The sequence below is a fragment of the Podarcis bocagei genome (genome assembly GCF_964188305.1).
Source record: "Podarcis bocagei genome assembly, chromosome: 10".
Classification (NCBI taxonomy): domain Eukaryota; kingdom Metazoa; phylum Chordata; class Lepidosauria; order Squamata; family Lacertidae; genus Podarcis; species Podarcis bocagei.
This window is the reverse complement of record NC_138135.1, coordinates 11,425,022-11,451,990: the sequence shown is the minus strand read 5'-3', so window position 1 is coordinate 11,451,990 and position 26,969 is coordinate 11,425,022. Positions and strand designations below refer to the sequence as shown.

Genomic DNA, 26,969 nt, shown 5'->3' with positions numbered 1-26,969 from the left:
TGTTTATTTCGAGGGCAAGTTGCTTCCCAGAGAGAAGGTGCCAAGTCTCTACAGGCTCAGCTTTGATTTGATCACGATGTAGAGAATTGTGAAGGCCAAACAACTAGAGGATAGCGTGCTTCTGGCTTTGCGTTAAAGAAATAAAATGTTTCCCACAGACGACACACCCCAAACCGAGGAAATATCTTGATGAAGACATTCCGGGACAATATTGTTGTGTCTCCTAGAGCTTGGAGAAAACACAAAGATACAGCCAGGGGGCTGAAGCAGAGACGTTGTGCTAAGAAACTCTCCCATGTTTCACCTGATGCTTTCAGCCGCAACACTCTCAGAAATAAAACCCTGGTTTTATTAGGATATTTCAGCAGGCTTTGCATCCACTGTGCATTTTCGGCAATTATGTTTTTTAAAGAAATCCTAATTCTGCAAAAGAGACATACATCACCTTGCCAACAAAGGTCCGTATAGTTAAAGCTATGGTTTTTCCAGTAGTGATGTATGGAAGTGAGAGCTGGACCATAAAGAAGGCTGATCGCCGAAGAATGGATGTTTTTGAAATATGGTGCTGGAAGAGACTCTTGAGAGTCCCACGGACTGCAAGAAGATCAAACCTATCCATTTGGAAGGAAATCAGCCCTGAGTGCTCACTGGAAGGACAGATCCTGAAGCTGAGGCTCCAATACTTTGGCCACCTCATGAGAAGAGAAGACTCCCTGGAAAAGACCCTGATGTTGGGAAAGATGGGGGGCACAAGGAGAAGGGGACGACAGAGGACGAGATGGTTGGACAGTGTTCTCGAAGCTACAAACATGAGTCTGACCAAACTGAGGGAGGCAGTGGAAGACAGGAGTGCCTGGCGTGTTCTGGTCCATGGGGTCACGGAGAGTCGGACACGACTAAACGACTAAACAATAACAATTCTGCAAAACCCAAGCAAGAGAATCGCAGGCTCTTCCTCGTTGCTCTCACACATTTGTCTATAATATTTTATTTATAATTAAAGACACACACACGCCACAGAGAGTTTCCCTTAAATGTACACAAATAGGGTTTATGTTGTCTGTGCACTCATGTTAGGAAGCTTCCTAGCTCGTCTGCGCAGTGTGCATTTGGGGAGCCACTGCAGAGAAGGCCCTTTCTCACGTTGCCAGACCTCTCACAGAAGAGGCACACAGAGAAGGGTCTCAGAATATGATCTCAGCATCCGATTAAGTTCATATAGAGAGAGGTGGTCTTTGCAGTATTGGGGGTCCTGAGCCATTTAAGGCTTCATAGGTCAAAACAAGCACTTTGGACTGGGCCCAGAAACTAATGGGCAGTGTAGCAATGTATTTCTGAATTTTATTTCACTTGGCTTGTTTTATACATAGGTTCCAGCTGTGTCTATTACCAATATTTGATGCTATGAATGTTAACTTTATAGGTAAATCTCTTATAATTTACTTGTTTGTTGCTGCTCAACTGACAATGGTCCAGGAATGGAGAAAGGCTTCGGACTTTTCTTTGAATGTTTGGTTCAAGACATTTTTGTATTCATAGTTAGACCCAAAAAGTTAACTCACATGCAATGGGCTTTGCATCCACTTGGAGTCTCTGTGCAATCGATGCATCTCTCCTGTTTGAAATTTTCAAAGCCTAGAGAACCTCTGGATTTAGGGAGAATAGACTGTGGGGCAGCAATAGTTGGAGGGGAACTCTGCCTGGATGAAGGGGAATAAAATGAGACTAGGCATTCATATTCCACATTCAGCCACGGCAGCAGCACTCCAGAGATTTCAAGCAACCCACACATAGGCGCCGACTCCATGGGGCTTGAGGGGGCTCGAGCCCCCTCAAAAAATTTTTTGGGGGGGCTCAGCCCCCCCAATAATCTCGGGCGGGCGCCCTTCCAGCAGAGCGCCGCCGCCGTCCCCCGCCTCCTCCCCACCTGCTCCTTCGCCAGCCAGCCAGCCGCGCGCCCTAATCGGAGAGCCCCGGCCGGAAATCCCGCGAGAACAGGGGAATCCCGACTGGCCACACCTCCCAGCCAGCCAATCGGCTGGCTGGGGGGCGTGGCTTGCCCTATTTAGGGCCGGAGCCACTTTATTTGCATATTCATGAGCTTATTTATTATTCATGAGCTTTCCCGGGCCCCCCCAATATTTTTTCTAAGTCCGCGTCCCTGACACATGTGGTGAAACTGTAAAAAGATCAGACGATTTTGGGAAATGATTTACAATGAGCTTAAGAAATGCTTAAATGCTTCTTTCCTAAAAAAAAAAAAAAACACACACACCCTGAAGCTTTCCTGCCAGGAATTATGGAAAATGAAATCTCAAAAAAAATACAGGAGAGTCTTTGTGTACATTACAGTCATTGCCAGAATTATAATCGCAAAAGGTTGGAAGGGAGACGATACCCATCTAAATCAGACAAAATAAAATAAGAGATTATGCCAAACTGGTGAGATTATCAGCAAGGCTAAGAGACGTTAACAGATGAAAATTTTTCCAGAAAGTGGGATATATAGAGAGTTCATGTAAAAGAACATTGTCGAAAGATCAATTCGTTGATAGGCTTTGATTGAGCTTCGGTGTGTAGATAGGATAATTGTATAAAATAAAATTTATAGTAAGTCAAATAATATGGAGAAAGTAAAGTTTAAGTGTGTATTTTAGGAATTTAATTCGGGAATGCAAGGGGAAGATCGGAGGACCTGAAAAATCTAATCACAAATGGATGTGCAAAGCATGCATTAGTTAAAGAATGAAGAACCGTTTATTTTGTATTTTTCATTTTGTCTATAATATCTGTTGTACAATTCTGTTATAAAGTTTTCAGTCAATAAAGCATTCCCCCAAAAGAGACAAGTGTGTATCTGAAGAAGTGTGCATGCACACGAAAGCTTATACCAAGAACTAACTTAGTTGGTCTTTAAGGTGCTACAGGAAGGAATTTTTTTATTTTAACTATGGCAGACCAACACGGCTACCTATCTGTAACTGGACCCAAAAAGAGAGAGAGAGAGAGAGAGATTTCAAGCAGCCCTGCATCCACAGCCTTTTCTATTGCCAGTACTGAAGTAAGATCCGGTAACCAGCCCAGCCGGCTTCTGCATATGATGGGATGGAAGTGGGTGGGGCACAATTTCAAGTAGCAAAATGTCTTGGGCCTGCACTGCTCTGATCTAACCCTCTCCTCTTCTTTCTCTGAGCAAGCTGCTCCTCTCTTCCCCCCTCCTCCTCCTTTCCACATCAGCAGCTCATCGCCTGATCTTTCCAGAGATCCAATGAAAAACCAGCAGCCTACCTTCAAGCAGGCCTCAAGAGTCATCCTCATTGGCCTTTGCTTCAGTCGGTCACCATGGCAACAGAGCACAGACTCTACCCACATCCCTCTACTCTGGTCCAGGAAGGTTGGCTGAGCATCCTTAACCCCTTCCTGGCTTGCTGCTTGGAGGTGCCCTCTGACAATATATTGCTTTCTAGATCCTTTCAACACGCATGGCAGATTTGCAGGGAAAGCGTCAAACTTCATTTGCCTTCTCATCCCGCCCCGCCCCACAGCTTGCGGCCCAATTTATTTTCCAGGCGAAAAAATACACCCCTGTGCAATTAGAGATTGCTGACTTCCATGCCTGCAACACCCCTCCTGTGGGATGTGGGTGGCGCTGTGGTCTAAACCGCTGAGCCTCTTGGGCTTGCTGATCAGAAGGTTGGCAGTTTGAATCCGCACAACGGGGTGAGCTCCTGTTGCTCTGTTCCAGCTCCTGCCCAACCTAGCAGTTCGAAAGCACACCAGTGCAAGTAGATAAATAGGTACCGCTGTGGCAGGAAGGTAAACAGCATTTCCATCTGCTCTGGTTTCCGCCACAGTGTTCTGTTACACCAGAAGCAGTTTGGTACTGCTGGCCACGTGACCTGAAAAGCTGTCTGTGGACAAACATCATCTCCCTTGGCCTGCAAGTGAGATGAGCACTGGAACCACATAGTTGCCTTGGACTGGACTTAACTGTCCAGGGGTCCTTTACCTTTACCTATTAGGTGCCTGACCAGACTGATTTAATCAGGAACTAGCTTTTGCACCAGCATACAGATGGCCCAAAAGCTTTAAAAATGACTGAGGGAGCATAGCTGAAAACACAGACCTAAAAACGCCCTCCCACAAATTGACCAATGGGTTGAAGGGGCTTCAACTCTCTCTCTAAACCAGGTGTCAGCAACCTTTTTCAGCCATGGGCCAGTCCACTGTCCCCCAGACCTTAAGGGGGGCCGGACTATATATTGAGGGGGGAAATGAACGAATTCCTATGCCCCACAAATAACCCAGAGATGCATTTTAAATAAAAGCACACATTCTACTCATGTAAAAACACGCTGATTCCTGGACTGTCCGCAGGCCAGATTGAGAAGGCGATTGGGCCAGATCTGGCCCCCAGGCCTTAGGTTGCCTACCCCTGCTCTAAACTGCCAAATATTATGTGTACTCAAATGAGCAATCCATATTCTTACCTTCCCACTAGGAAGAAATTGGAAGGTGCCTTTTATTTACTTATTTTTATTTATTTACATTTGTCTCCTTCAAGCTCAAGGCGGCATACAGGATTTCCCCCCCCCCACCTCCTTACTGAATCCACCCAAGAACGTGGTGAGGTAGGCTGAAAGGCAGTGACTGGCCCAAGGTCACCCCATGAGCATTCTCGTCAAGTGGGGATTTGAATCCTGCTCTCCCAGACCTTGTTCCAATGCTCTAACCACTACACCACACTCTCAAAGCATGGAGGGGATGTTATCGTTGATTAATGCCTGCGGATCAAATTGTTGGAACAAAGCAAAGCAATAGGGGTAGCTACACCTAAGCAATAACTGCTTTTAAAAAAATTTACAACGTAGAAGATACAGTTGATCCATTATAATGAAAACTTTTTAATATTCACACATAATTCATCCAGATGGTACAAGACTATTGGCAAATCTGTTAATTCAACTACAGAATTCTGCTACTTTTTATGTTATTGAGATATAATTCTTCTTTACCTCCATGAATAATCATTCAGAAACATATCTAATTCTCCAATAAACCTGGATGGAATTTATTTATCTGTTTGGTTATTTTGTTTGTTTCATATATATCAACTCCCTTTCTCTATCTGCAGATACAACAGCAATTTTTTTCCAGTATGGGGGGGGGGGTATAATCCCTGTGCCTCCTACGTGTCTCATAATATTAATTCCGTTTTATCATTTCTTAGCTCTCTCTGACATTGAATTTCCTGTTGGAAAACTCTTGAGTGGTTTAAGTTGTGAAATAAGAATATTGAGGGGTGCCTTCAGAGGGTTCAGCTTCTTAAGGAAGACTGGACCTTCGGAGAGAGCGTATCTTTTAAGGCTCAAACCAGTCAGGAAATGAACAGAGACCAGGATACACAAAAGCAAAGCGGCTATAAGCCTGATCTTTATTAAAGCTGTTGCAACAGGGTGCTCTCCCAAAACGCAGGAGAGAGGAGGAGGACGACCCTGGACAAAGGTGTGCAAGACCTTATATAGACTTTGAAATTGCCCACCCTGTAGCTCAAGACCACCCCCAGAAACATCATACATACATCACAGAAGGGGTGTAGCCCAAGACCACCACCCAGATACATCAGAGAAGGGGCGGACTACAGCAGAAATCTGAGTGCCTTGTTTTTTCTCCTGTCTGCTAGGTTACTAGATTGGATTACCTGGGCATCCTGGCCACTCTTTTGTTATGATAACTACTCAACTCCTGAATCCAGGTCACAGGCTCACCCTATTCATATCTTAAATGTGCCCTTGAGACAGGATTTGTGAGCAAAGAGACAATGGGGAGATTTCCCGTTTCCTTCGACCTTGCAGATAAATATTTGAGGTCAATTTGGAAGAGAGAAAATGGTTTCAGGACTTTTCTGTGGGTTTAAGACATGTGGTTTACATATTTGTATGTGTTTGCTTGGTACATTTATAAACATCTAATCTAATATATATATATGACCTTAAAATTCTTATAACAGTTGTTTCCACAAAAGCAAGTTGTCAGGGAACTGCCATCAGAGCATCAGGTGGTGGAGGGACTCAGGCAGGATGAAAGAGACTCAACTGCTGAAGCAGGGACCAGCAGGGGGAGGAGTGGGTCTCTGAGGGAATGCGAGCAGGAGGGAGGGCTCAGGGAGGCTTCCAGCGAGAACAGTGGGGAGGTATCGGAGTCTCCCATAGGGAGACCCATACCTCGCAGGAAACTGTCACGCCGTGAGTCCAGGAGACGCGTTTCCGTTAAGGAACTTCTTTGCTGGAAACGCTTCCGCAGACAGCCACTGTCGGACTCTACTAGTGACTAGAGCAGACATGTCTGAGGAGCTCCGTCACACACGGAGGTTTGTGGGGGCGCACAAACTCTGAGGGAGCACGTTTTCACGCACAAGCAGCTAATCAAACCCTCACAGCAGTCCGACAGTCTTTGTACGCTGCCTGTGCAAGAGAAGGCATCATGAGCGAACCAACCGGAACCGGAGGAGCAGGGGCTGGAGCTGGTCCAAGCTTGGAAGATAGATACCGAGCGTTGGAGGTTCAACTGGCCCTGCAGACGGCGAGGCTGGAGGAGAGAAGGGCTCAGGATGCAGACAAGAAGGGGAGAGCCACTCAATTCCCCAGAAAGGTACCAGGATTGGTGCAGAAATTTGGGGGGGACCCCAAGGACTACCATGCTTTTAGGACAGAGATGCAATATGCCCTTAATGTGCAGTTCGATGAGTTCCCTGATGAGGAATCGCGAGTTGCTTTTGTAATTGGGCATCTTGAGAAAGGGGCTAGAGACTGGGTTCGACCCCTAATGGCAACGCACAATGACATACTAAAGGACACAATGAAGTTCTTTCGTGCAATGGATATCATGTTTTCCAGCGATATTGAGGAAGGGGTGGTGCGCAGACAGCTAATGGCTTGTAAGCAGGGGAGTCGATCTGTCCGTGAATATTGGACTGAGTTTACCATGCTGATTCACAGACTGAGTTGGGATTTATCGGCGGCACCCGTTCAAATGCTATTTGAAGAAGGTCTTTCTTCGGGGGTGAAAGACGAGCTGGCACGGAGCCCCAGGGCGGAGTCTATGGATCAGCTGACCAAATCTGCGCTGACCATAGGAGCGCGGCAGGAGGCAAGAGCCTTGGAGAGGCGGGAAGGGAGAGGGGAACGTTGGAAGGAGTTCCGCATTCCAGACATTCCTGAGCCAGCTTTCCCGCCGGCAGAGCCGATGGAAATCGGAACAGCGCGCGCGCGCGCATTTTCAAAAACCAGCGAGGGAGCTAAGAAGGAGGGAAAGGGCCCCCGGAAATGCTATCTCTGCCAACAGCCAGGCCACTTTGCCAGAGTCTGCCCCCAGAGGAAGGAATGGCAAGGGATGGTGGGAGCTGTTGAGGGGGGAGAAGAAGGGGGAGCGGAGCAGGTAAAAGCCAACGCCTGGTTGCCACAATTGGGGCACTGCAGCCAGGCCAAAGAGCAGTGAAAGTGCCCGTGCCAGAAGCTCCTCGACCTGCTCTAGTGATTGAAGTGTCGCTAGAGCTGCAGAATGGGCACCCCCTAAAAATAAAGGCGCTATTGGACTCAGGCAGCTCCTGCAATTTTATGAGCAAGGAGTTTGCTGCTGAACACCAGATACAGACCATCCCTTTAAGCAACCCCCTGCAGGTGACCACGATTGATGGCAGGGAGTTGTTGGGAGGAGGAGTCCGCTTGCAGACTGTCCCAATGATAATGAGGGTGGCTAGGCACACAGAACTGATAGCGTTTAATGTGGCCACCCTGGGAGGCGCTCCCATTATTTTGGGAATGAGCTGGCTAGCTCTACATGATCCGCTGGTTGGCTGGCATCAAAGAGTGGTGTCCTTTGGTTCAGCACATTGCCTAGAACACTGCAAAGGGGAGAAGGGTTCAGTAGGGGCCCAAGCCACCCTAGCAGGGACTGAAGTAATGGGGAAGGTGAAGGTACCACCACAGTATGCAGATCTCAGCGACGTGTTCAGCGAGAAGGAAGCTGACCAACTACCACCTCATAGACCCTTTGATTGTCAGATCAATTTACTCCCTGGAGCACAGCTTCCCGTGGGCAAGTTGTATGCCATGTCAGACAGGGAAATGCAGGAGTTGCGAGGGTTCATTGACAAGAACCTGAAGAGAGGCTTCATCAGAGAGTCCAAAGCAGCAGGGGGGAGCCCAGTGTTCTTTGTGGACAAAAAAAATGCGGACAAGCCGAGACTTGTATGTGATTTTAGGCGGCTGAATGCAGTGACTGAACCGGTGGCGTTCCCTATGCCCAGAATTGATGATATTTTGACCATGGTGAGGAAGGGAAAGATTTTCACAAAGCTGGATCTAAGGGGGGCGTACAACCTGATACGCATAAGGAAAGGGGATGAATGGAAAACCACCATGTTTACCCCTTTGGGGGCGTTTGAATACCTCGTTATGCCATTTGGATTACAAGCAGGCTCCGCGTGTTTTCAATCTTTTATGAACCACGTGCTGGGCCCTTTGCTCTACAAGAATTGCGTTGCCTTTCTAGATGATGTGTTGGTGTATTCTGAGAATGAGGAGCAACATGTGAGAGACGTCAGAGAAGTGTTGAGCAGACTGCAAGCCAACAGGCTGTGGGTCAAACTGGAGAAGTGTCGGTTCCATACCAAGGAGGTGGAATTCCTGGGGTACCGCCTGTCAGACAAGGGATTGGCCATGGATCCCGGCAAGGTACAGGCAGTGCTGGAATGGAAAACACCCAAAACCAAGAAGGATGTGCAGAGGTTCCTAGGGTTTGGAAACTTTTATCGTAAGTTCATCCGCAACTTCGCCCATCTGACGGCGCCCATCACTGACTGTCTCAGCAGTAAGAAGAAGTTTGTATGGACGGCGGAGGCGGAGCGAGCGTTTGAGGAACTGAAAAGGGCCTTCGCCTCTGAAGAACAACTTCTGCATGTGGATTTACGAAAGAAGCTAAGGGTTGAAACAGACGCATCTGACAGAGCCATAGGGGCGGTGCTTCTTCTGCAGCCGGGGAAGGAGGAGTCGGAGTGGCGTCCGTGTGCCTTCTTCTCGCGGAAGCTGAACAAATCCGAGAGGAACTACACGGTGTACGACCGAGAACTGCTTGCTATTCATGAGGCGTTCCGGAGATGGAGGCATCTGCTAGTTGGTGCACAACATAAAGTGCAAGTGTGCACGGACCATAAAAATCTAGAGTACTGGAGAACGGCGCGAGTGCTCAACCAAAGGCAGTTGAGATGGGCCCAAGAGTTCTCCAAATTTAACTTTGAGATTTGTTATGTGCCAGGCCCAGAGAATGTTAGGGCGGACGCTCTCTCACGCAAACCTGAATATTTGGAGGGGGAGGGAGCACCCGAAGAAACCCATATCATTCCAGAGGACCGCTGGGTGTGTGGGGCGACTTTGGTGGGGCAAAGGGAATTGGTAGAGGGTACGGTGCAGGATGCATACGCCCAGGGGAAACTCAGGGATCTCAGAGGGGAGGAAGACAAACCCGGTGGTTTTGAGGAGAGAAATGGGGCATTGTATTATAAGGGAGCGTTATATATACCTGAAGGGGAATTGAGGGAGAAAGTACTCAAGCAGCTGCACGATAGCCCCACAGCAGGGCACTTTGGGCAACACAAAACCATGTGGCTGGTTACCAGGGAATTTTGGTGGCCCAAGGTCAGGGAAGATGTGCGGGAGTATGTGAGAGGGTGTGAACAATGCCAAAGAGCCAAGGGGGAGAGGCAGGCGCCGGCTGGTTTATTAGAACCACTGCCCACACCTGAGAGACCGTGGGAAGCAGTGGCAATAGATTTCATGACTGATCTGCCAAGGTCTAGAGGGAAAACAGCCACCATGGTTGTAGTAGACCTGTTAACTAAAATGGCCCACTTCATAGCCTGCTCACATGCGGTTACAGCAGAAGAAACCGCCAAATTGTTTGTAGAGAATGTGTTTAGGTTGCATGGCGCCCCCTTGAGGGTGGTTTCAGACCGAGGGAAACAATTTACTTCCAGGTTCTGGAGGAAGCTCATGAGCTTACTGCATGTAGAGGTTAATTTCTCGACGGCCCGTCATCCTGAAACCAACGGGCAGGCGGAAAGAGCAAATGGGGTTCTCCAACAATATTTGAGGTGTTATGTTAATGACAGAGAGAATGATTGGGTGGAGAAGCTGGCGTTGGCAGAATTTGCCTACAACAATGCAGAGAACGTGTCCACGGGGATGAGCCCCTTTTTGGCTAATCACGGGTGCCATCCCAGAGCCTTCCCAGGGGGGGAGGGGGAGAACTGGAGCGTTCCAGCTGCAGAACAGTTCGTGGAAGAAATGGAAGCGATCCATCGCCAGCTCCAACTCAACTTAAACAGGGCTAAGGAGGAATATAAGAGGCAAGCAGACAAAAACAGAAGGGAAGGTGAAAGCATCAGGGTGGGGGACCAGGTGTGGCTGTCAACCCAAGGGTTGCCATTCAAAGGAGGTTGTAAGAAATTAAGACCCAAAAGGCTGGGTCCGTTTGAAGTCATACAGCAGGTCAATCCAGTGGCTTTCAGGCTCCGGTTACCGAACCACATGAAGCTGCACCCAGTTTTTCACAGGTCGTTGCTGTCACCGTATAGAGGAGACAGTGAGGGGAGGGTCACTAGGGGACCAGCAATGGAGGAGAAGGAACACAGCTACCATGTAGCGGAGATCCTCGATTCCAGGTGGAAGGGAGATCAAGTAGAGTATTTGGTAATGTGGGAAGGGGAACCGGAGTCGGAAAACACCTGGGTTAGGGCAGAGGATGTCAATGACGAGGTTTTAATAGAGACTTTTCATCAGAGGTTCCCACGTAAACCTCAGCCTGTAGCGAGGTTCCGAAGGGAATACTTTGCCACCACCGACGAGGAAGAGGAGTTGGAGGGGTTCCCAGATTCTGAAGAGGAGGAGGATTCAGCTGGCCAGGACGACGATCGATGGAGAGAATTGTTCGAGACGTCAGAAGATGAGGAAGATTCGTTTCGGGGTTTTAGCCCTTCACCTCCCAGGGGGGAGGAATTGGGAGGGGGTGAGGGGGGCCCTGGAGGGGAGGTGGATGTCAGGGAACTGCCATCAGAGCATCAGGTGGTGGAGGGACTCAGGCAGGATGAAAGAGACTCAACTGCTGAAGCAGGGACCAGCAGGGGGAGGAGTGGGTCTCTGAGGGAATGCGAGCAGGAGGGAGGGCTCAGGGAGGCTTCCAGCGAGAACAGTGGGGAGGTATCGGAGTCTCCCATAGGGAGACCCATACCTCGCAGGAAACTGTCACGCCGTGAGTCCAGGAGACGCGTTTCCGTTAAGGAACTTCTTTGCTGGAAACGCTTCCGCAGACAGCCACTGTCGGACTCTACTAGTGACTAGAGCAGACATGTCTGAGGAGCTCCGTCACACACGGAGGTTTGTGGGGGCGCACAAACTCTGAGGGAGCACGTTTTCACGCACAAGCAGCTAATCAAACCCTCACACAAGTCTTCTTTAAGAGCATGGTTTTAGAAGTCTGAGAAGTCTTGTCATGATGACATTATGTAATCCGGTTTCCAAAAGGGAGGGCAGAGGAGACAGGGAAGTCAGATAGGAGCCACAAGGGACTGTCACAAACGATTTGCCATTTACAAATTCCCTTCTAGAGAGAGGTTCAGAGAGATCACATCAACATTATGATCCTCCCTGCTGGCTGGCTGGGAACAGCAAGCGAGAGAACTTCTAAGGACTCTTAGCATGAGACACTTCCCCTCAGGCTTACAAAATGGGGCTGGTGTTTGGGCCTCTCCACATTCGTCTGGTTGTTGTTTAGTCGTTTAGTCATGTCCGACTCTTCGTGACTCCATGGACCAGAGCACGCCAAGCAGTCCTGTCTTCCACTGCCTCCCGCAGTTTGGTCAAACTCATGTTGGTCTCTTCGAGAACACTGTCCCACCATCTTGTCCTCTGTCGTCTCCTTCTCCTTGTGCCCTCAGTCTTTCTCAACATCAGGGTCTTTTCCAGGGAGTCTTCTCTTCTCATGAGGTGGCCAAAGTCTTGGAGCCTCAGCTTCAGGATTTGTCCTTCCAGTGAGCACTCAGGGTTGGTTTCCCTAAGAATGGAGAGACATCACCTTGCTGACAAAGGTCCACATAGTTAAAGCTATGGTTTTCCCGGCAGTGATGTATGGAAGTGAGAGCTGGACCATAAAGAAGGCTGATCGCCAAAGAATTGATGCTTTTGCATTCTGGTGCCGGAGGAGACTCTTGAGAGTCCCATGGACTGCAAGAAGATCAAACGTATCCATTCTTAAGGAAATCAGCCCTGAGTGCTCACTGGAAGGACAGATCCTGAAGCTGAGGCTCCAATACCTTGGCCACCTCATGAGAAGAGAAGACTCCCTGGAAAAGACCCTGATGTTGGGAAAGATGGAGGGCACAAGCAGAAGGGGACGACAGAGGACGAGATGGTTGGACAGTGTTCTCGAAGCTACCAGCATGAGTTTGAAAAAGCGTCTTTGCCCCTGTGGAGATGGTAGCACTGAAACAGCGGCACACGTCCTTGTATCTTGTACTCTCTACAAAGACCTGAGGAACGAGATCATCACCCACTCGTACTAACCATCCCAGGGCGCTCAGCCACTACCACAATGTCCTTTCATCTATCAGATCAAAATGAGCAGATAACAGCAAAGGTTGCTAGGTTCATAGCAGGGGTGATCAGAATAAGGGCCACTCACTGACGGCTGATTCAGGACTTTAAATTGTGCTCTTATATCAAATTTCCTTTCCTGCATATACTGTAATGTTTTACTGTTGCTATGGCCATTGGCTAATGCGAATAAAGTTTTATCTTATCTTATTCAGATTTAGGCTGTGTGCGAGGAGAGGAGCAAGGGGAAGTTGCATTGCTCAAGCTTAAATCCTTGCACAGATGGGATGAGTTAGTTGGCCTTACTTTGAATGCAAACCAGTGCCTCTGAATTCTAGTTCCGGGAAATCACAAGTGAGGAGAGCGTTTCTGTGCTGGCAGGCTTCTCAATGGCATCTGGTTGGTCACTGTGAGACCATAGGGTGGTGTGCAACCCAGTTACTCAGAGTAGGCCCATTGAAATTAATGAACACAACTAATCATGACTAAATTAAATCCATTAATTTCAGTGGATCTGCTGTTCAATATGGCTTAAGTCATATACTACATGAAATATGTATTATGTTACACTTTTCCAGCATGTGAAAGTCTTGTACAAATAGAACAAAACTTTTTGTATTTTAATCTTGTATTTTGAATACAGTCTTCCTCAGTTTTCCTTCCAGATTTATGATGTGTATTACTTCTAGAAGTATTTTCTGAACACTTGCTTTTGGGTGGGGGGTGTTATTGATTTGTTTTTCTTTTGCTTATGTATTTTGTGGTTTTATATTCTGCTTTTACCCTGTGAACCGCCCTGATACCTGCGGGTATAGGGTGGTATACAAATTCAGTCACAACAACAGCAACAACGTTATGCCCATTGATTTCCATGGCTCCACCTCTGTGGAAATTATAGTTGAATAGCACTGAGACTGGTGGACTAGATGAGCTGTGGGCCTGATCCTGCAGGCTCTGTGTAGGGGAGACTTTCGAACAGAGGGCTTCCCTCTGCAAAATAGGGCACATGACCCAGCTCCATCCCTGTCGTTATCTTCTAACCCAACGGTCTGAATTTATCCTCTGCCACTGACCCCAGACTAGGGTTACCAAATGTCATCCTCTGCTCATCTCTCTGTACCAAAAAAGCAGCTGATCTTCGTGTTACATAAATCCATGGCTCAACAGCGCCCGAGAGAAAGCAGGTGTGTGGGTGTGGGTGTGGGTGTATGTGTGTGTGTGTGTGGATGAGCAGGATTTTCCCTCTTTTGTTCTGGAACGTCAGGTTTGGGGAAGAGGGCTATCGAAAGGATGATGGGAACAAACACATTCCAGGCCACAGGCAATGCAAAGTGAGCCAGAGCCCATTGTAATGTAGCCATCACTGGTCCACATATTGGCCTCAATCAGGCTTCCCAAATGTCCTTCTGCGTGATGCCTGGATTACCGTATTTTTTGCACCCTAACACTCACTTTTTTTCCTCCTAGAAAGTAAGGGGAAATGTCTGTGCGTGTTATGGAGCGAATGCCTGCGGGTGGTGATGGGGATCTGCTGCAGTCGTGAGCAGAGGATCCATGGTTCCTCTTCCTTCCCTCCTCCGTGGTTACAAAGCATGGATCCACATGGATCCTCAGGATTTTTGCATTGGGCTACTCCAAACTCACTGTCAGATCACATTTCTGTGGCCACAGCATGAACCACAAAAATCATATATCCCCTATTTTGTTTAGAATATTTTTTTTCTTGTTTTCCTCCTCTAAAAACTACGTGCGTGTTATGGTCCGGTGCATGTTATAGAGTGAAAAATACGGTACATAGCTCATCACAGAGGGTCTTCAGCAAGACTATCATTCATACTGGACAACTTCCCTCTAGCTTGCTGACCCATGCCACACCGAATCTTCCTCTGCTCTATGCAGAATCACAGCAATTCCAACCTTTATTTTATTTTTATTTTTTTCAACAAAGATGTCTTTATTTGGAATAGGAAAAGCATTCCACCTTGAGTGCAAGGGTGGGGGGAGCAGAAATTAAAGAAAGCAACTGGTATTGCTGGTGATGGGGGTGATCAGGATGGAATATGGGGTGTGTGATGTCGTGGGCGTGACTGTGTTTTAGTCATTTTACATTCCTTAGTTTTTAAAGAACAACAACCTGCTCTTCTTTTTACCTTGCAATTCAGAAACACTCTCCTCCTTTCTCTTGATTTACTAACTCTGAAAGTAGACAAATCGAAGCAGAAGAGGTGGTGAGAGAGAGAGAATGTAAAAGTGGGACCAACTTTACAAAAAGGTTGTAACTGCCGTGTCGGTGCCAGAAATATAAAATAGGTAAGAAGCTATCCTTTATTAGGCCAACAGAGCTCTGTGTAACTCAAAAGTGTACTTATGCTTACAGTCAGCCAAAGCTGGCTAACGAAAGATAGTTTCATCTTCTCCAAAAAAAAAAAAGAGGAATTGGTAAAGGAGCGTTCTGCGTCAGCCAAGTCTCACTTATGCAAGGGAGCTGAAGGGAGAAGCAATGTGTTAACCTGGTGTCTCAGAGCTGTAGTTCAGAAAGGCACCAGGTTGGGTTTTCTTTTCTTGGTTTGTTTTTTTTGAGGTGATGGCGAGAACGTTTATTTTTATTATTATTATTCAGGATTTTCTTGCTTTACAGAAGTGTAGTGCCTCGTATTTTTTTTTCATGTAACATTTTTACAAATCCGTTTCATTTGTTGAGGCATTAGGGGGAGAAGAAAAGAAAAAAGAAAAAAGAAAGGGGGGTGGAGAGAGGGAGGATGGATAGGGGTGGGGTCGGGTGGCGATGTTTCTGTTATGCTTAATGTAAGTAGGGTTTGGTGTCAGCGTTGCTTGTGCTGTTCACTTGTGTTCCTTTGGTGGTGAGAGAGGTTGGGGTTGGCCTAGGGTGTGGTTGTTTGCTTGTGATTGGCTGTGGTGATCTTTGTTTTCGGGTGTGGGTGAGGTGGGTGGGTGTTTTGGGTCAGGTTAGCCGTATTGATTTGTATGCTGTTGGTGGATTATTGTCACTGTCCTGTTGGGCTGTGCATGTGATAAAGGGGAGCCATACCGGGGTGAAGGCGTCTTCTTCTGTTTGTCCCCGTGTCAGTTTCAGTTTATAAGTTAATTTTTCTAGTAGGGCTGTTTCCCATACTATTTGGTACCATTGGTCCATGCTTACTCCTGACAGGTCTCTCCAGTGTCTGGTTATGGTGTTTCTGGCTGCTGAGAGCAGGTGGGTTAGTTCTTGTTGAAGGGGGTCTTAAGCACCATTTGTTTCTGTTGGAAGGGGTGGTAGTCCCCAAACTTGCACCTCATCTCTTTTGTGGCTGACGGTGAGATCATACTGACAAATGTTTCCCAACCTTTATTTTTAAAATAAAATTTTTATTCCATTTTCCTTTTTCATTCATTACATACATCTCAAATTCTTAACATTTACTATGTATTCCTCCCTCCCTCCCCTCCTAGGCTTCCCCCAACTTCCGCTTCTTGTTTGTTTCTCCTTTCACCCACTTTGCTACCTCCTCACAGAAAACGTTATTAATAACATAACATCAAACCTAAAAACATAAAAGTAAATACACCATATTTCTCTATCTTCTAAACATTTTCTAATAGTGTGAATGTTTATTTAAATCCTGCCATCAAGTCTATCAACTTTCTTTGTTTCTGCAAGTATAATATAAATGGTTCCCATTCTTTTTCAAAGTCACTGTTGTCTTTTTCTCTTAGTCTGTCCAACACAATGCAGAGTACTAACCACTATACAATCACGGCCACAGAAATCCCAGCCTGATGCCGTCCAGATGTTGGGGACTACAACTCCCATAAACTCCAGCCAGCATAGACATTGGTCACAGATGATGGGAATGGGAGTCATCGTCTCAAACATCTGGAAAGAACCAGTTTGGGGAAAGTTGCTATTGGGCGTGCAAGTTACCAATGAGCTGGAGCCCTCAGTTGTAATATAGTTACTGACTCACACCTGCATGAAAGAGATCACCTGAGCTCAGGTTGCCAGTGGGTGTGGCTTAGCAGGCTCTCAGTAGCCTCCCCCCCCACGCCCTTCCGGATTCCTGGAACAAGCGAAGGAGCCGTGCAACTTTGGTTCCCAACTCAACAAGATGCTGCACATGAACAAATTAATCTCTCCAAAATGAGATTTTATTGCCTGCAAAGAAACAAAAGCTCTTTTCTTTTGGGAGTTGACTCATGTTAAGCTTGCGGTCTACCAAGACCCCTAGATCAGGGGTCTGCAACCTTTAAGACAAAAAGAGCCACTTGGACCCGTTTCCGAAGGAAAAAAAACCTGGGAGCCGCAAAACTCGCCATTATAAACATAACTTTTTTGTCACCTTTTTTTAATTATTTTTTTTTGACCCCTCAGAATTACTCCTCCTCATAGAAATGAACGTTAAATTAACAAGTTGCCTTTTTGTGTGTGTGTGTTCTTCACTCCCCTTCAAAACAGTGACCAGCGTACATGCCCCCTTTCAATGCAGTGACCAGCGTACATGCCCCTTACAATGTAGCGGGTGGGCAGGCGGGAAGGTGACGTCGGGACGGTGCGTGACTAACGCATGCACTGCCCCCATGCGATGTCACAGCCAGTACAGCGCCCGCCACAGTGGGGAGTGTCGGGGCGCACAATGCTCCCCGCGCTAGTATCCACCCCGGAGCCGCGGCAAGGGTGTAAAAGAGCCACATGCGGCTCCGGAGCCGCGGGTTGCAGACCCCTGCCCTAGATCCTTTTCACATGTACTGCTAGTAAGCCAGGTGTTCCCCATCTTACATTTGTGCATCTGGCTATCCCTAAGTGCAGAACCTGACATTTGCCCCTACTGAAATCCACTGTTAGCTTGGACCCAGTTTTCCAAACTGTTAATATTGGACAACCTGCTGTTCTATCCCTCTGTTGCGATGAGCTGTTGCAAGGGAGCATGCTGGGTACTCCTTCACAGTGTAGAGTTAAGCAGTGGAACTCCTTGCCACTGTAAACAGTGGCGGACACCAGCCTTGATGGTTTTCAAAGAAGATGACACAAATTAATGGAGGAGGGCTGTCAGTGGCTGCTAGCCACAATGGCTATGTAGTGATTCTGAATACAGGTTGCTGGAAACCGCAGGAGGGGCGAGGGCTCGTGTTCGAATCCTGCTTGCTGGTTTCCCACAGGCCTGGACTAGAGGAACCTGGCGCTGATCCTGCAGGATCTTCTAATGTTTTTATGGGTGCATATTGAGGCTGTGTGGGACAACATCTGCGCTTAACAGGCACGGCCCTCACCCCACACATAGAACACACTCTAGGATGCACCCAAAGTCAATATTCTCTATTGCAGAGGGAGTCTCAGCAGGAATAAAGCAAAATATTTAAAGCTGCTGTTTGTAAGCCAGACCGAATGTTTGAAGCCCGGCTTTCATAATAAGGCAGTCCAATTGATAACAAAGATGGGCCTATTTGAGGATTAAAATATCCTTGAATCACCTTTTGTGCAGTGGAAGAATTTAGTAACCAAACTGCAGACGAATAGCTCTTATCTCACTACCTTCTCTTTCAAAATGGGCCAGAGAGACACTTAGCAATGTCTTCTTTGTATGTTCTAAGCAGCGGCATAGAAATTATACCTGGTTTCTCCCCAAGCAGCTGAAATAAAACTGGAACGTGTATTTGAGCCATTGCACCTCGGCCAAATCTCTCTGTGCCCTGTATCTGATCGGGTTTTGGACGTTCAGTCCATTCCTTCAGTTGTGTAATCTGGTGAGGCCTGATCTTTCTTCGCATTTCACAGCGCCTGCTATTCATATTTGCCCTGCCAGCAAGCTGAAGGGCAGGGCACAAACCGAACCCATGGAGACGCTTGGGGGGAAAGGATAGGAGAAAGAGAGGGAATGGACCACTGAAAAGGATGGGGGAAGAGAGGTGGGTCTGAGCAAGAGCTGCAAAGGCAGAGAGCGCTCAAGCTCACAGAACTGGAAGAGAACACCAAAGGGCATCTAGCCCAACCCCAAACAGGATACACTGAAAATCAGTGTGGCGCAATGATCAGTGTTGGATGTGGACTGAGGAGACCCAAATTCAAATCCTCACTGAACCATGGACCTTCACCAGGTGATCCTACGCCTCCCTCTCTGTCCAACCTACCTCAAAGGGTTGTTGTGAGGATTAAAAAAAGATAATTTGAGTTCTTTGAATGAATACAGTGGTACATCAGGTTACAAACGCTTCAAGTTACAGACTCCTCTAACCTGGAAATAGTACCTCGGGTTAAGAACTTTACCTCAGGTTGAGTACAGAAATTTTGTGGCAGCAGCAAGAGGCCCCATTAGCTAAAATGGTACCTCAGGTTAAGAACAGTTTCAGGTTAAGAACGGACCTCCGGAACAAATTAAGTTCTTAACCCGAGGTACCACTGTATAAAATTAGAGAGGGGCAGGAAAGGGATTTAAAGAGAGACTGGGTGCAGGCTCTCAGTTATTTCCGAGATCACATCAAAACCACAGTTATCGATATCCAACGAAGAAACAAAAGACAACACACACCAGCAGGCTTCTATTTCAAGATTTTTAATTGGTCCAGCAGCTGCAAAATATACAAATTTCCAAAAGGCAGACCTCGTTTTATAAGCTGAAACTGTTTCATCTCAGGCAAAAAAAAAAACCCTCAAAAACCCAGCTACATACATATATACAGAATTAACATCACACAAGTCCAGGCCGGGGGGGGGGGGGGAGAGACCTCCTCTCAGCTCTGCAACTTCCCTTAAATAAATAAATAGCACTTTGCTATTAAAAAACCGATAAAAATATAAATTCAAGTATCAAAGGAAAAACACAATCAAGAGAATGAGTTGTTGGTGTGGTTTTCAATCACCTTCCCCAATCAACCTGTAACTATCACAAGGGTCACACACACACACACACACACACACACACACAAACCTTGCTTCTTGTGCCTCCCCACTCCAGGGCAGATCAACACACACACACACAACAAGGACACACACAGGCAAGGTCCACATGTTCCCTCTTTCATTCAAAATTCCTGAAGCAGGAATAATTTAAGTTTGTTCCAGGATTTCCTTCTCGTAAGCAAAGGAATCCTGTCAATTTTTTCCCCCAATTCATGCTTTATAAAACCAAGCAAAAGACGAGTTTGCGTAAAAGTGTTTTTTCTCTCTACGCAAGGCCTAGGTAAATGCAAACCACACCTAGTTGGGGCAGAAAGGGGGGGGAACATACCACTTGCTATGTGCAAAATAAAGCCACTCTTCCTCTGATAAAGGATAAAATCCTAGCAGAAGGGGCTGAGGGGGTAGGAGAAGCAATAGGAGAACCCACACACTCAAAAGGAGAAAATGGGGTTTTATTCCAGGTGAGCCACTCTGAAATGAGCAGAAGTCACCCGTTCCAACAGGTGAATGACTAACGCTCAAAACCACCCAATGCTTTTTCAAAAGGTAAAAAAGTAGAAGAGTCTTTTCAACTGCTTGCACACACGTAGAACCCACCTTGCATGCTACGGACGCCCCCAGTAAAACTTCTCAGCCAAGAGCAGCTCTTAATTTTTTCAAAAGATCACGCACAAGGATTTTGTCGTGGGCCAAAGTAGGCACTGCAGGCATTGCTGACCCACCTTTCTGAAATTGACCTGCCCCCTTTATTCCTTGGGGGTCATTGCTCACTCTCCCACTCCACGAGCAGCCATCGGGATGTTGCCGGACTACAACTCCCACCAGCCCAGGCAAACAAAGGCAAAGGCCAGGGATGATTAGAGTTGTAGTCCCGCAACATCTGGCCGGCACCAGGTTGCCTACCCCTGTGCCGCTAATCCTAAGCGTGGCTTGTAAAGTCCTGCACTCCTAACACTTTCCCACTCTGTTAAAAATCACACTCGGCCACCCTAACAAAGCCAGTGGCTATGGTGCTTGCAAGTGGCTTCAGAACTGGCTGCAAAAGAACAACAGAACTATCCTTACATCCCTCTCTGATATCCAGGGTGTGTGGGTGTGTGCGCGCGCGCGCTTTGTTTTTGTAGCTGCAAAAAAAGGAGAGGGGGAGAGATGTGCAAAGCGGCAAAATTAAAAGCAGACATGCAGGTGTCGCAAAAGGTGCTTTTATGCTCCCCACGCCCCCCTTTCTCCACACAGACCCCAAGAACCAACATCCGTTTATTTACAAAGGCTGAGAAAGCAGCACAGTGTCCAGTTTTTTTCTTCTTTCTTCTTCTCTGCAAGGCAACTGTGTCACTTTAGAAATAATAATAATAATAATAATAAAACAACTCGGGGGACGCAAGGATGTTGCAGAGGACGACACTTTAGTCTACCAAAATCTCAAAAAGTGGTGGGGGGAAAGCAACCATGAACCTCCATTTTGCATTCTAAAGCGATGTTCCTTCTCCTTCCCTTCTTCTCTTGTGTATCCCCCCTATTCCCCACCCACCCCAAAAAAACACCATCGTGTCGAGTCCGATACGCAACAGAGTCCGATACGCAACAGGCAGATGATCAGCTTATGGAGATCGAGAAGGGAATAGCCTCGCGTTGAATGGAGATCACACACACACAGGCAGACGCAAGCTTCGGAGCGGGGCGACGCAAGCGGGCTGAGTTTCCTTCCGTCCGCGCTCTTCCGCCTTCCTAAACATCGCCTGGAGAAACTCAAGACTGTGTGCGGGTCGTGCTCATGTTCTGCAAGCGGAAGGGAGAGAGAGAGAGAGCAAACTTTGAGCCGGTAGCTGAGCATTCGGAGGGGGACAGAAGAGAAGCGAGGCAGCCTTTGCATGCAGTTGGCAGGGAGGACAACGAGAAAAGCAGGTGCAGAAAGCTCTGCATTATCCAGCAGAGGCAGTAGCCACTAGGCACACAGGCCGTCCTGAAGGAAGCAGGCCAAGTCGCAAGGTGTAAAAGGAGCTTCTCACTGCATCTCCTACCAGTCCCTCAGCCTGAATTCTGACAGACACTTTAAATTCATCTCGTGCACATTGGACTTCCCGTCTATCCCGTTGTATATTCCTTTTTTTTTTACAAATGAATGTACTCATATTATTGTATATTTCTTTTACATTTTATCTAATACAATACGTGCTCTTCATCTTATTTCTCAACTCAGTCTCTCTCCAACATCAATCAAATTGGTACGTATATAATTGGGGGGGGGGAGATTTTCTTTGTTTTTTCTCTTTGTTTTTCTTTTCTTTCTTTTTAGGTATATAAAGTGTGTATATCTGAGTAAGGATAAATGATAGAGGGTAAGGATTTGCTGAATTAAATATTTGAACAGGAATACAAAAAGGGAGGTGTGAGGAGGTCAGGAAATTAGTAAATGAAGTATAAGATATGAAATTATTGATTTTTTTCTTTTCTTTTCCCCCCCATGTTAACTGTTTTCTATTTTGTATTTTCCCTGTGTTTTGCTTTTGTTTTTTGTGACTCTTTTCTATCATATTAGGGTTATTCTCTGTCTTTATTTTTTAAGTTTAAACTTTGAAATTTTCTAATGTCTGTAAAATCTTAATAAATATTACTTTAAATATATATATATATATTTATATATATTATAATATATATAAATATATATTATAATAAGCTCTGTAATGTAATGTGACGACGTTTACCAGTGTAATATAAGAATGTTAATAAATAAATAAAATTGTTAGGCCTCTCCTCCATGAAAAAAATTAAAATAAAATAAAGTCATCTCGTGCACGCTTCCAGCTGTGTTCCTGCGGGCCACAAGAGCAGAGGAAGCTGCCTAACATCTTTGGACCTACCTAGCTCTGCACTGTCTCGCTGACGGCCAGTGGCTCTCAAGGTTTCAGAACCAGGAGGTTGAACTTGGGTCTTTCCGAATGCAAAGCAAATCTTTGAGGATTATTATCATCTTCATTTAATTTTGCATTGCTTGGGCTCCTTTTTTTGGGGGGGGGCAAGCGGACACTGCACATTTGGCTCATTTGAAGGCAGCCCCGCATAGGGAAGTGTTTTGTTCTTTTAATAGTTTTCAAATATAGATTCATAAGAAAACCAAATACACTTCCATATACAGAGATTTCTCCAAATCTCGAGACCTCCCCCCATCCCCTTTGTGGGTCCTAATACCAACACTTTCAACTGCATATTATATCAAATCTATATTTTATATCTATCCCGATTATCCAGAGAGTTTGTTACATTACAAGGGAGATTAAAATCTTGCTAATGTTTTCATCTGCTCACAGTGGTCTCTGAAATAAATTATAAATTTCCCCCATTCTTTCTTGAAGATTTTGTCTTCTCGGTTCCTGAGCTTTCTGGTCAGTTTTGCCATCTCGGCATAATCTGACAACTTAGTTTGCCATTCCTCTCTGGTAGAGAGCCTTCTTTCCATCTCTGGACTAGTATAAAGGTACTCCTGACCATAAGGTTCAGTCGTGACCGACTCTGGGGTTGTGGCGCTCATCTCGCTCTATGGGCCGAAGGAGCAGGCGTTTGTCCACACAGACAGCTTCCAGGTCATGTGGCCAGCATGACTAAGCCACTTCTGGCGAACCAGAGCAGTGCACGGAAACACCGTTTACCTTCCCGCCGGAGCGGTACCTATTTATCATCATCATCATCAATCAAACCTTTATTAGGCATTATGCAAATAAAACCATAGGAGAGAAAATAACATGTAAAAGCCTTGGAATATATATAGAAAGGCAGCAGTTGGCTACATACATATATATATATATATATACATATAGAATCAGTGGTTTTCCTTGTTAACCTGCTCCTTGGAGGACTGCTACCAAAAACTCGGCTACCCCCGCCGTTACCCTTTGGTCAACGTCGGATAGGCAGAATGCCACACATTCACCTTGCTGGGGTTCCAGACCGCCCAAAAGAGGGGAGAGCACGCGTTGACGGAGCGCACTGTACAATGGGCAATGAAAGAGAATATGCTCTACAGTGTCCGGGACATTCATAGAACATCTGCAGAATCTCTTGTTTCTAGGGATGTTTTGATATCTTCCCCAGACAAATGCTGAGGGAAAAACATTCAACCGGGCCAGCATAAAAGCCCTACGTTGGACTGGGATTATTAATTTAGTGACGTAATTGGCTCTGCTATCTAAGATATTTAAATCATAGAATATGGGGGAGCAAATTTTGTTTGCAGCTGCCATAATATTTTGTCTCTCGACATCCTTTAGTCTAGTTAGGATATTATGGAAGATGTGTTGCTCGTTAGAATTGTACAGGGGCTCCAGCTCGATACCTAAAGATTCAATCTTTTTTTCGAGGTACTGATACCATCTTGATTTGTAGGAGTCTTTGAGCAAATCAGCGAGCAGGCTTGATGGAGGGCAGCGAAAATGGCAGCGTAACCAGTACTTTATTGAGGTGGACCAGGCCCAGTATTCCATTGTGTGTATGCCTATTTCTGCACACATTGTTTCATATTTGATCACAGCTGGGAGTCCAAGAATACGTCTCAGAAAGCTGGAGTGAATCTTTTTTAGATCACTGTTATATGCTTGGACCCATAGCGGGATTCCATAGAATATCTGGGCTTGCACTTTTGTTTGAAATATCTGATTGGCCGCAGGAATAAATTGATTTCCTTTCTGAAAATAAAAACGGGCAACTGCTGATGAGGTGCACTTTGCCTGTTTTATGGCATTTGTGCGATGATTTGCCCACCCTAAATTGCTCTGGAATAAGATTCCCAGATACCTATAGATTTTCACTTGTTGGATTTCTTGCCCTCTTATTTTCCATTTCTCTAATTTCCAACCATTCGAGAAGACCAAAATTTTTGTCTTCTCATAATTTATAGAGAGTTTATTACATTCGCAGTAAAGGATCAGAGAAGATATAAGACGTTTCAGACCCAAGCTCGTTAATGATAGTAGGACTGTGTCGTCTGCGTATAGTAAGAGAGGAACTGGTTTCTGATTAAGTTTAGGGGCATGTGATTCTATTTTTTGAAGGTGATCTGGCAAGTCTGATAAAAATAAATTAAATAGAAAGGGGGCAAGAATACACCCTTGTTTTACCCCTTTCGAGTTTGGGATATCTGATGAAAGGTGACCTTTGGTGTTAAGTTTGACTTGACAGACATTGGAAGAGTATAGATTTTGTATTAGAGTCAATAAACGCTGATCAATTTTTAATTCTGCGAGTTTCCTCCACAGCTTTGGGCGGTCAATTGAGTCGAATGCACCACAAAAATCTACAAAAGCAGCATATATCTTAGATTGCCTTTGGGATCTGTATTTTTCAACCAAGTGCATAAGTGTAAGGCAGTGGTCTAATGTAGAACAACCTTTGGAGAAACCTATTTGTTCTTTCCCTGGTAAATTTAGATTTTTCATCCAGGTAAGGAGTTTAGATAAAAGGTGCTTAGCGTAGATTTTCCCTATCACTGATAGTAAGCTTATCGGTCTATAATTCCTTGGTTCTTTTGGGTCGCCATTTTTAAAGATTGGGATAATTATTGATCTTAACCATATCTCAGGTATGATCCCATCTTTGTCTATGAGAGTAAACAATTGAGCTAAGGGTTCTGCCCACCAATCTATATAGGTCTTGAATAATTCTATTGGTAGACCGTCTGGCCCAGGAGATTTCCCCGATTTGAAATTTTTAACTATCTCTCTAATTTCCCCTTCTTCTACCCTTGGCCACTCCTGGAGTTTATTGATTTTGTTTTTAGTGGTCTTATTTCCTTTAAGTTCACTGTGTAGATTGTTAAATACAGATATAAAGTATTGGGACCATTTGGATTCTGCAATTGGTGGTTGGGTTAGTTGATTTTCAGCTTTCAATCCTCCGTACACTAGGTTCCAGAACGCTTTGTTGTTTTTACTCTGAATTGAGTCGAATAATTGTAGCCATTTTTGGGTTGCATATTTCTGTTTCTTTTCGGCCAGAATGTAATGATATTTTCTTTTTTCATCAAGATAAGAGGGCTCTAGTTTAGTGCGATTATTTTTAAATGTTTGGCGCAGTTTTCTTTTTAGCTGGAAACATTCATCGTCAAACCAGGGGCTAGCGCTATGTTTGAGTACCCAAACTTTAAGTGGAGTACTAAGCTCAACAAACATTTGGAAGATTTCATTACAAATTTTCGGAATATCACTGTAGGGATTAGTGGTCTTTAAATTGGATAATACTTGTTTTCTCAGGTTGGCTGTAAGTTTTTGCCCCACTGCTGCACTCATTTCCTGGGACCATTTTAATTGAGTCATTTGTTTGTATTGAGAAGGTTCTATGATATTGTACTTGGTTATTTTGGTTTCGTCCTTTAAGTTCGTATTTATCTACTTGCACTTTGACGTGCTTTCAAACTGCTAGGTGGGCAGGAGCAGGGACCAAGCAACAGGAGCTCACCCCGTCGTCGCAGGGATTCGAACCGCCGACCTTCTGATCAGCAAGTCCTAGGCTCTGTGGTTTAACCCACAGCGCCACCTGCATCCCTCTGGACTAGTATAGGGAAGTTTTTAATGTGTTTTCTTTTTTACTAGGTTTTTATATTTTGCTGGGGCAGAGTTGCAGAGGGGCTGGGGCAACGCAGTCAGATGGGTGGGGTACAGATAATAAAATTATTATTATTATTATTATTATTATTATTATTATTAAGCAAACAGTGCAAAAGGATCTCAGGGCATTCTAAAAATGGAAACGTTACAGGAAAAGAGGAAGCAGACAGTTTAAAAGGGATCTCAACCACTTATGTCAACAAGCCCATTCATTGCAGAAACACACACACAAACCAAAGCAGAACCAGTTTCCAGGAAGCTGAGCAGGCACAGGTCAAAGATGTACCCCCTCTCTGCCCACCCCTCAAAAAAAATCCCAAACCGAACAAAAATAGCCTTGTTATTCCAAAAAGGTACAGTCAGGCTGGGGTAAAGCACAAGCACGCAGAGCACCAAGCCATTTTACCTGGGAAATATTACCAAAGCAAAAAGTTTGAATAAGTGACAAATGGGCCGTCTTTCAGCGTGAAAAGGGGGGAAAAAAGAGACAGAGAAAGGGGGTGAAGGAGAGAGGCTTGCACTGTTATCTGATAGGAATTTGTTCAAGGGATGTCGTATATTCCTTCATTTTCACACCACAAATTAAAAGCACATGGCTGCGCCCAAAAATAATACTGGGAACTGTAGTTTATCCCCTTGCAGAACTACAATTCCCAGCACCCTTAACCAACTAGTTTCCAGGACCCGGAAGGAGGGGAAGCCACGTGCTTCAAATATGACGTGTGGATGTGATCTTCCAGCAGTTCTAAAAAGTTGCAGCAGGGAGAGGGGCTTGTCCGCACGAAATCTTATGAAGCTGAAATCTCCACCCGCAAAAGCTGCCCTTTGCATTGG

General features: G+C 45.7%; 1 protein-coding gene and 2 long non-coding RNA genes across 11 annotated transcripts in view; 2 read left to right on the top strand and 1 right to left on the bottom strand.

The window, feature by feature from the left end:
* The window catches only part of LOC308595853, a 222,866-nt gene that overhangs the window by 101,432 nt on the left and 94,465 nt on the right, over positions 1–26,969 (top strand). The window lies entirely within an intron of this gene.
* The window catches only part of PFKFB3 (6-phosphofructo-2-kinase/fructose-2,6-biphosphatase 3), an 83,908-nt gene continuing 76,115 nt past the window's right edge, over positions 19,177–26,969 (bottom strand). For all 9 annotated transcript variants that reach the window (XM_081210088.1, XM_081210085.1, XM_081210087.1 and 6 more), the window contains one exon: positions 19,177–21,318. In XM_081210088.1, the coding sequence (XP_081066214.1) occupies positions 21,312–21,318 (7 nt within the window). In that variant the 3' untranslated portion in view covers positions 19,177–21,311. The remainder of the gene's footprint in view (positions 21,319–26,969) is intronic.
* LOC308595920 lies at positions 22,205–26,610 on the top strand. Its single transcript, XR_014012216.1, has 2 exons — positions 22,205–23,006; positions 26,084–26,610. It is a non-coding gene; the product is annotated as an uncharacterized lncRNA (long non-coding RNA).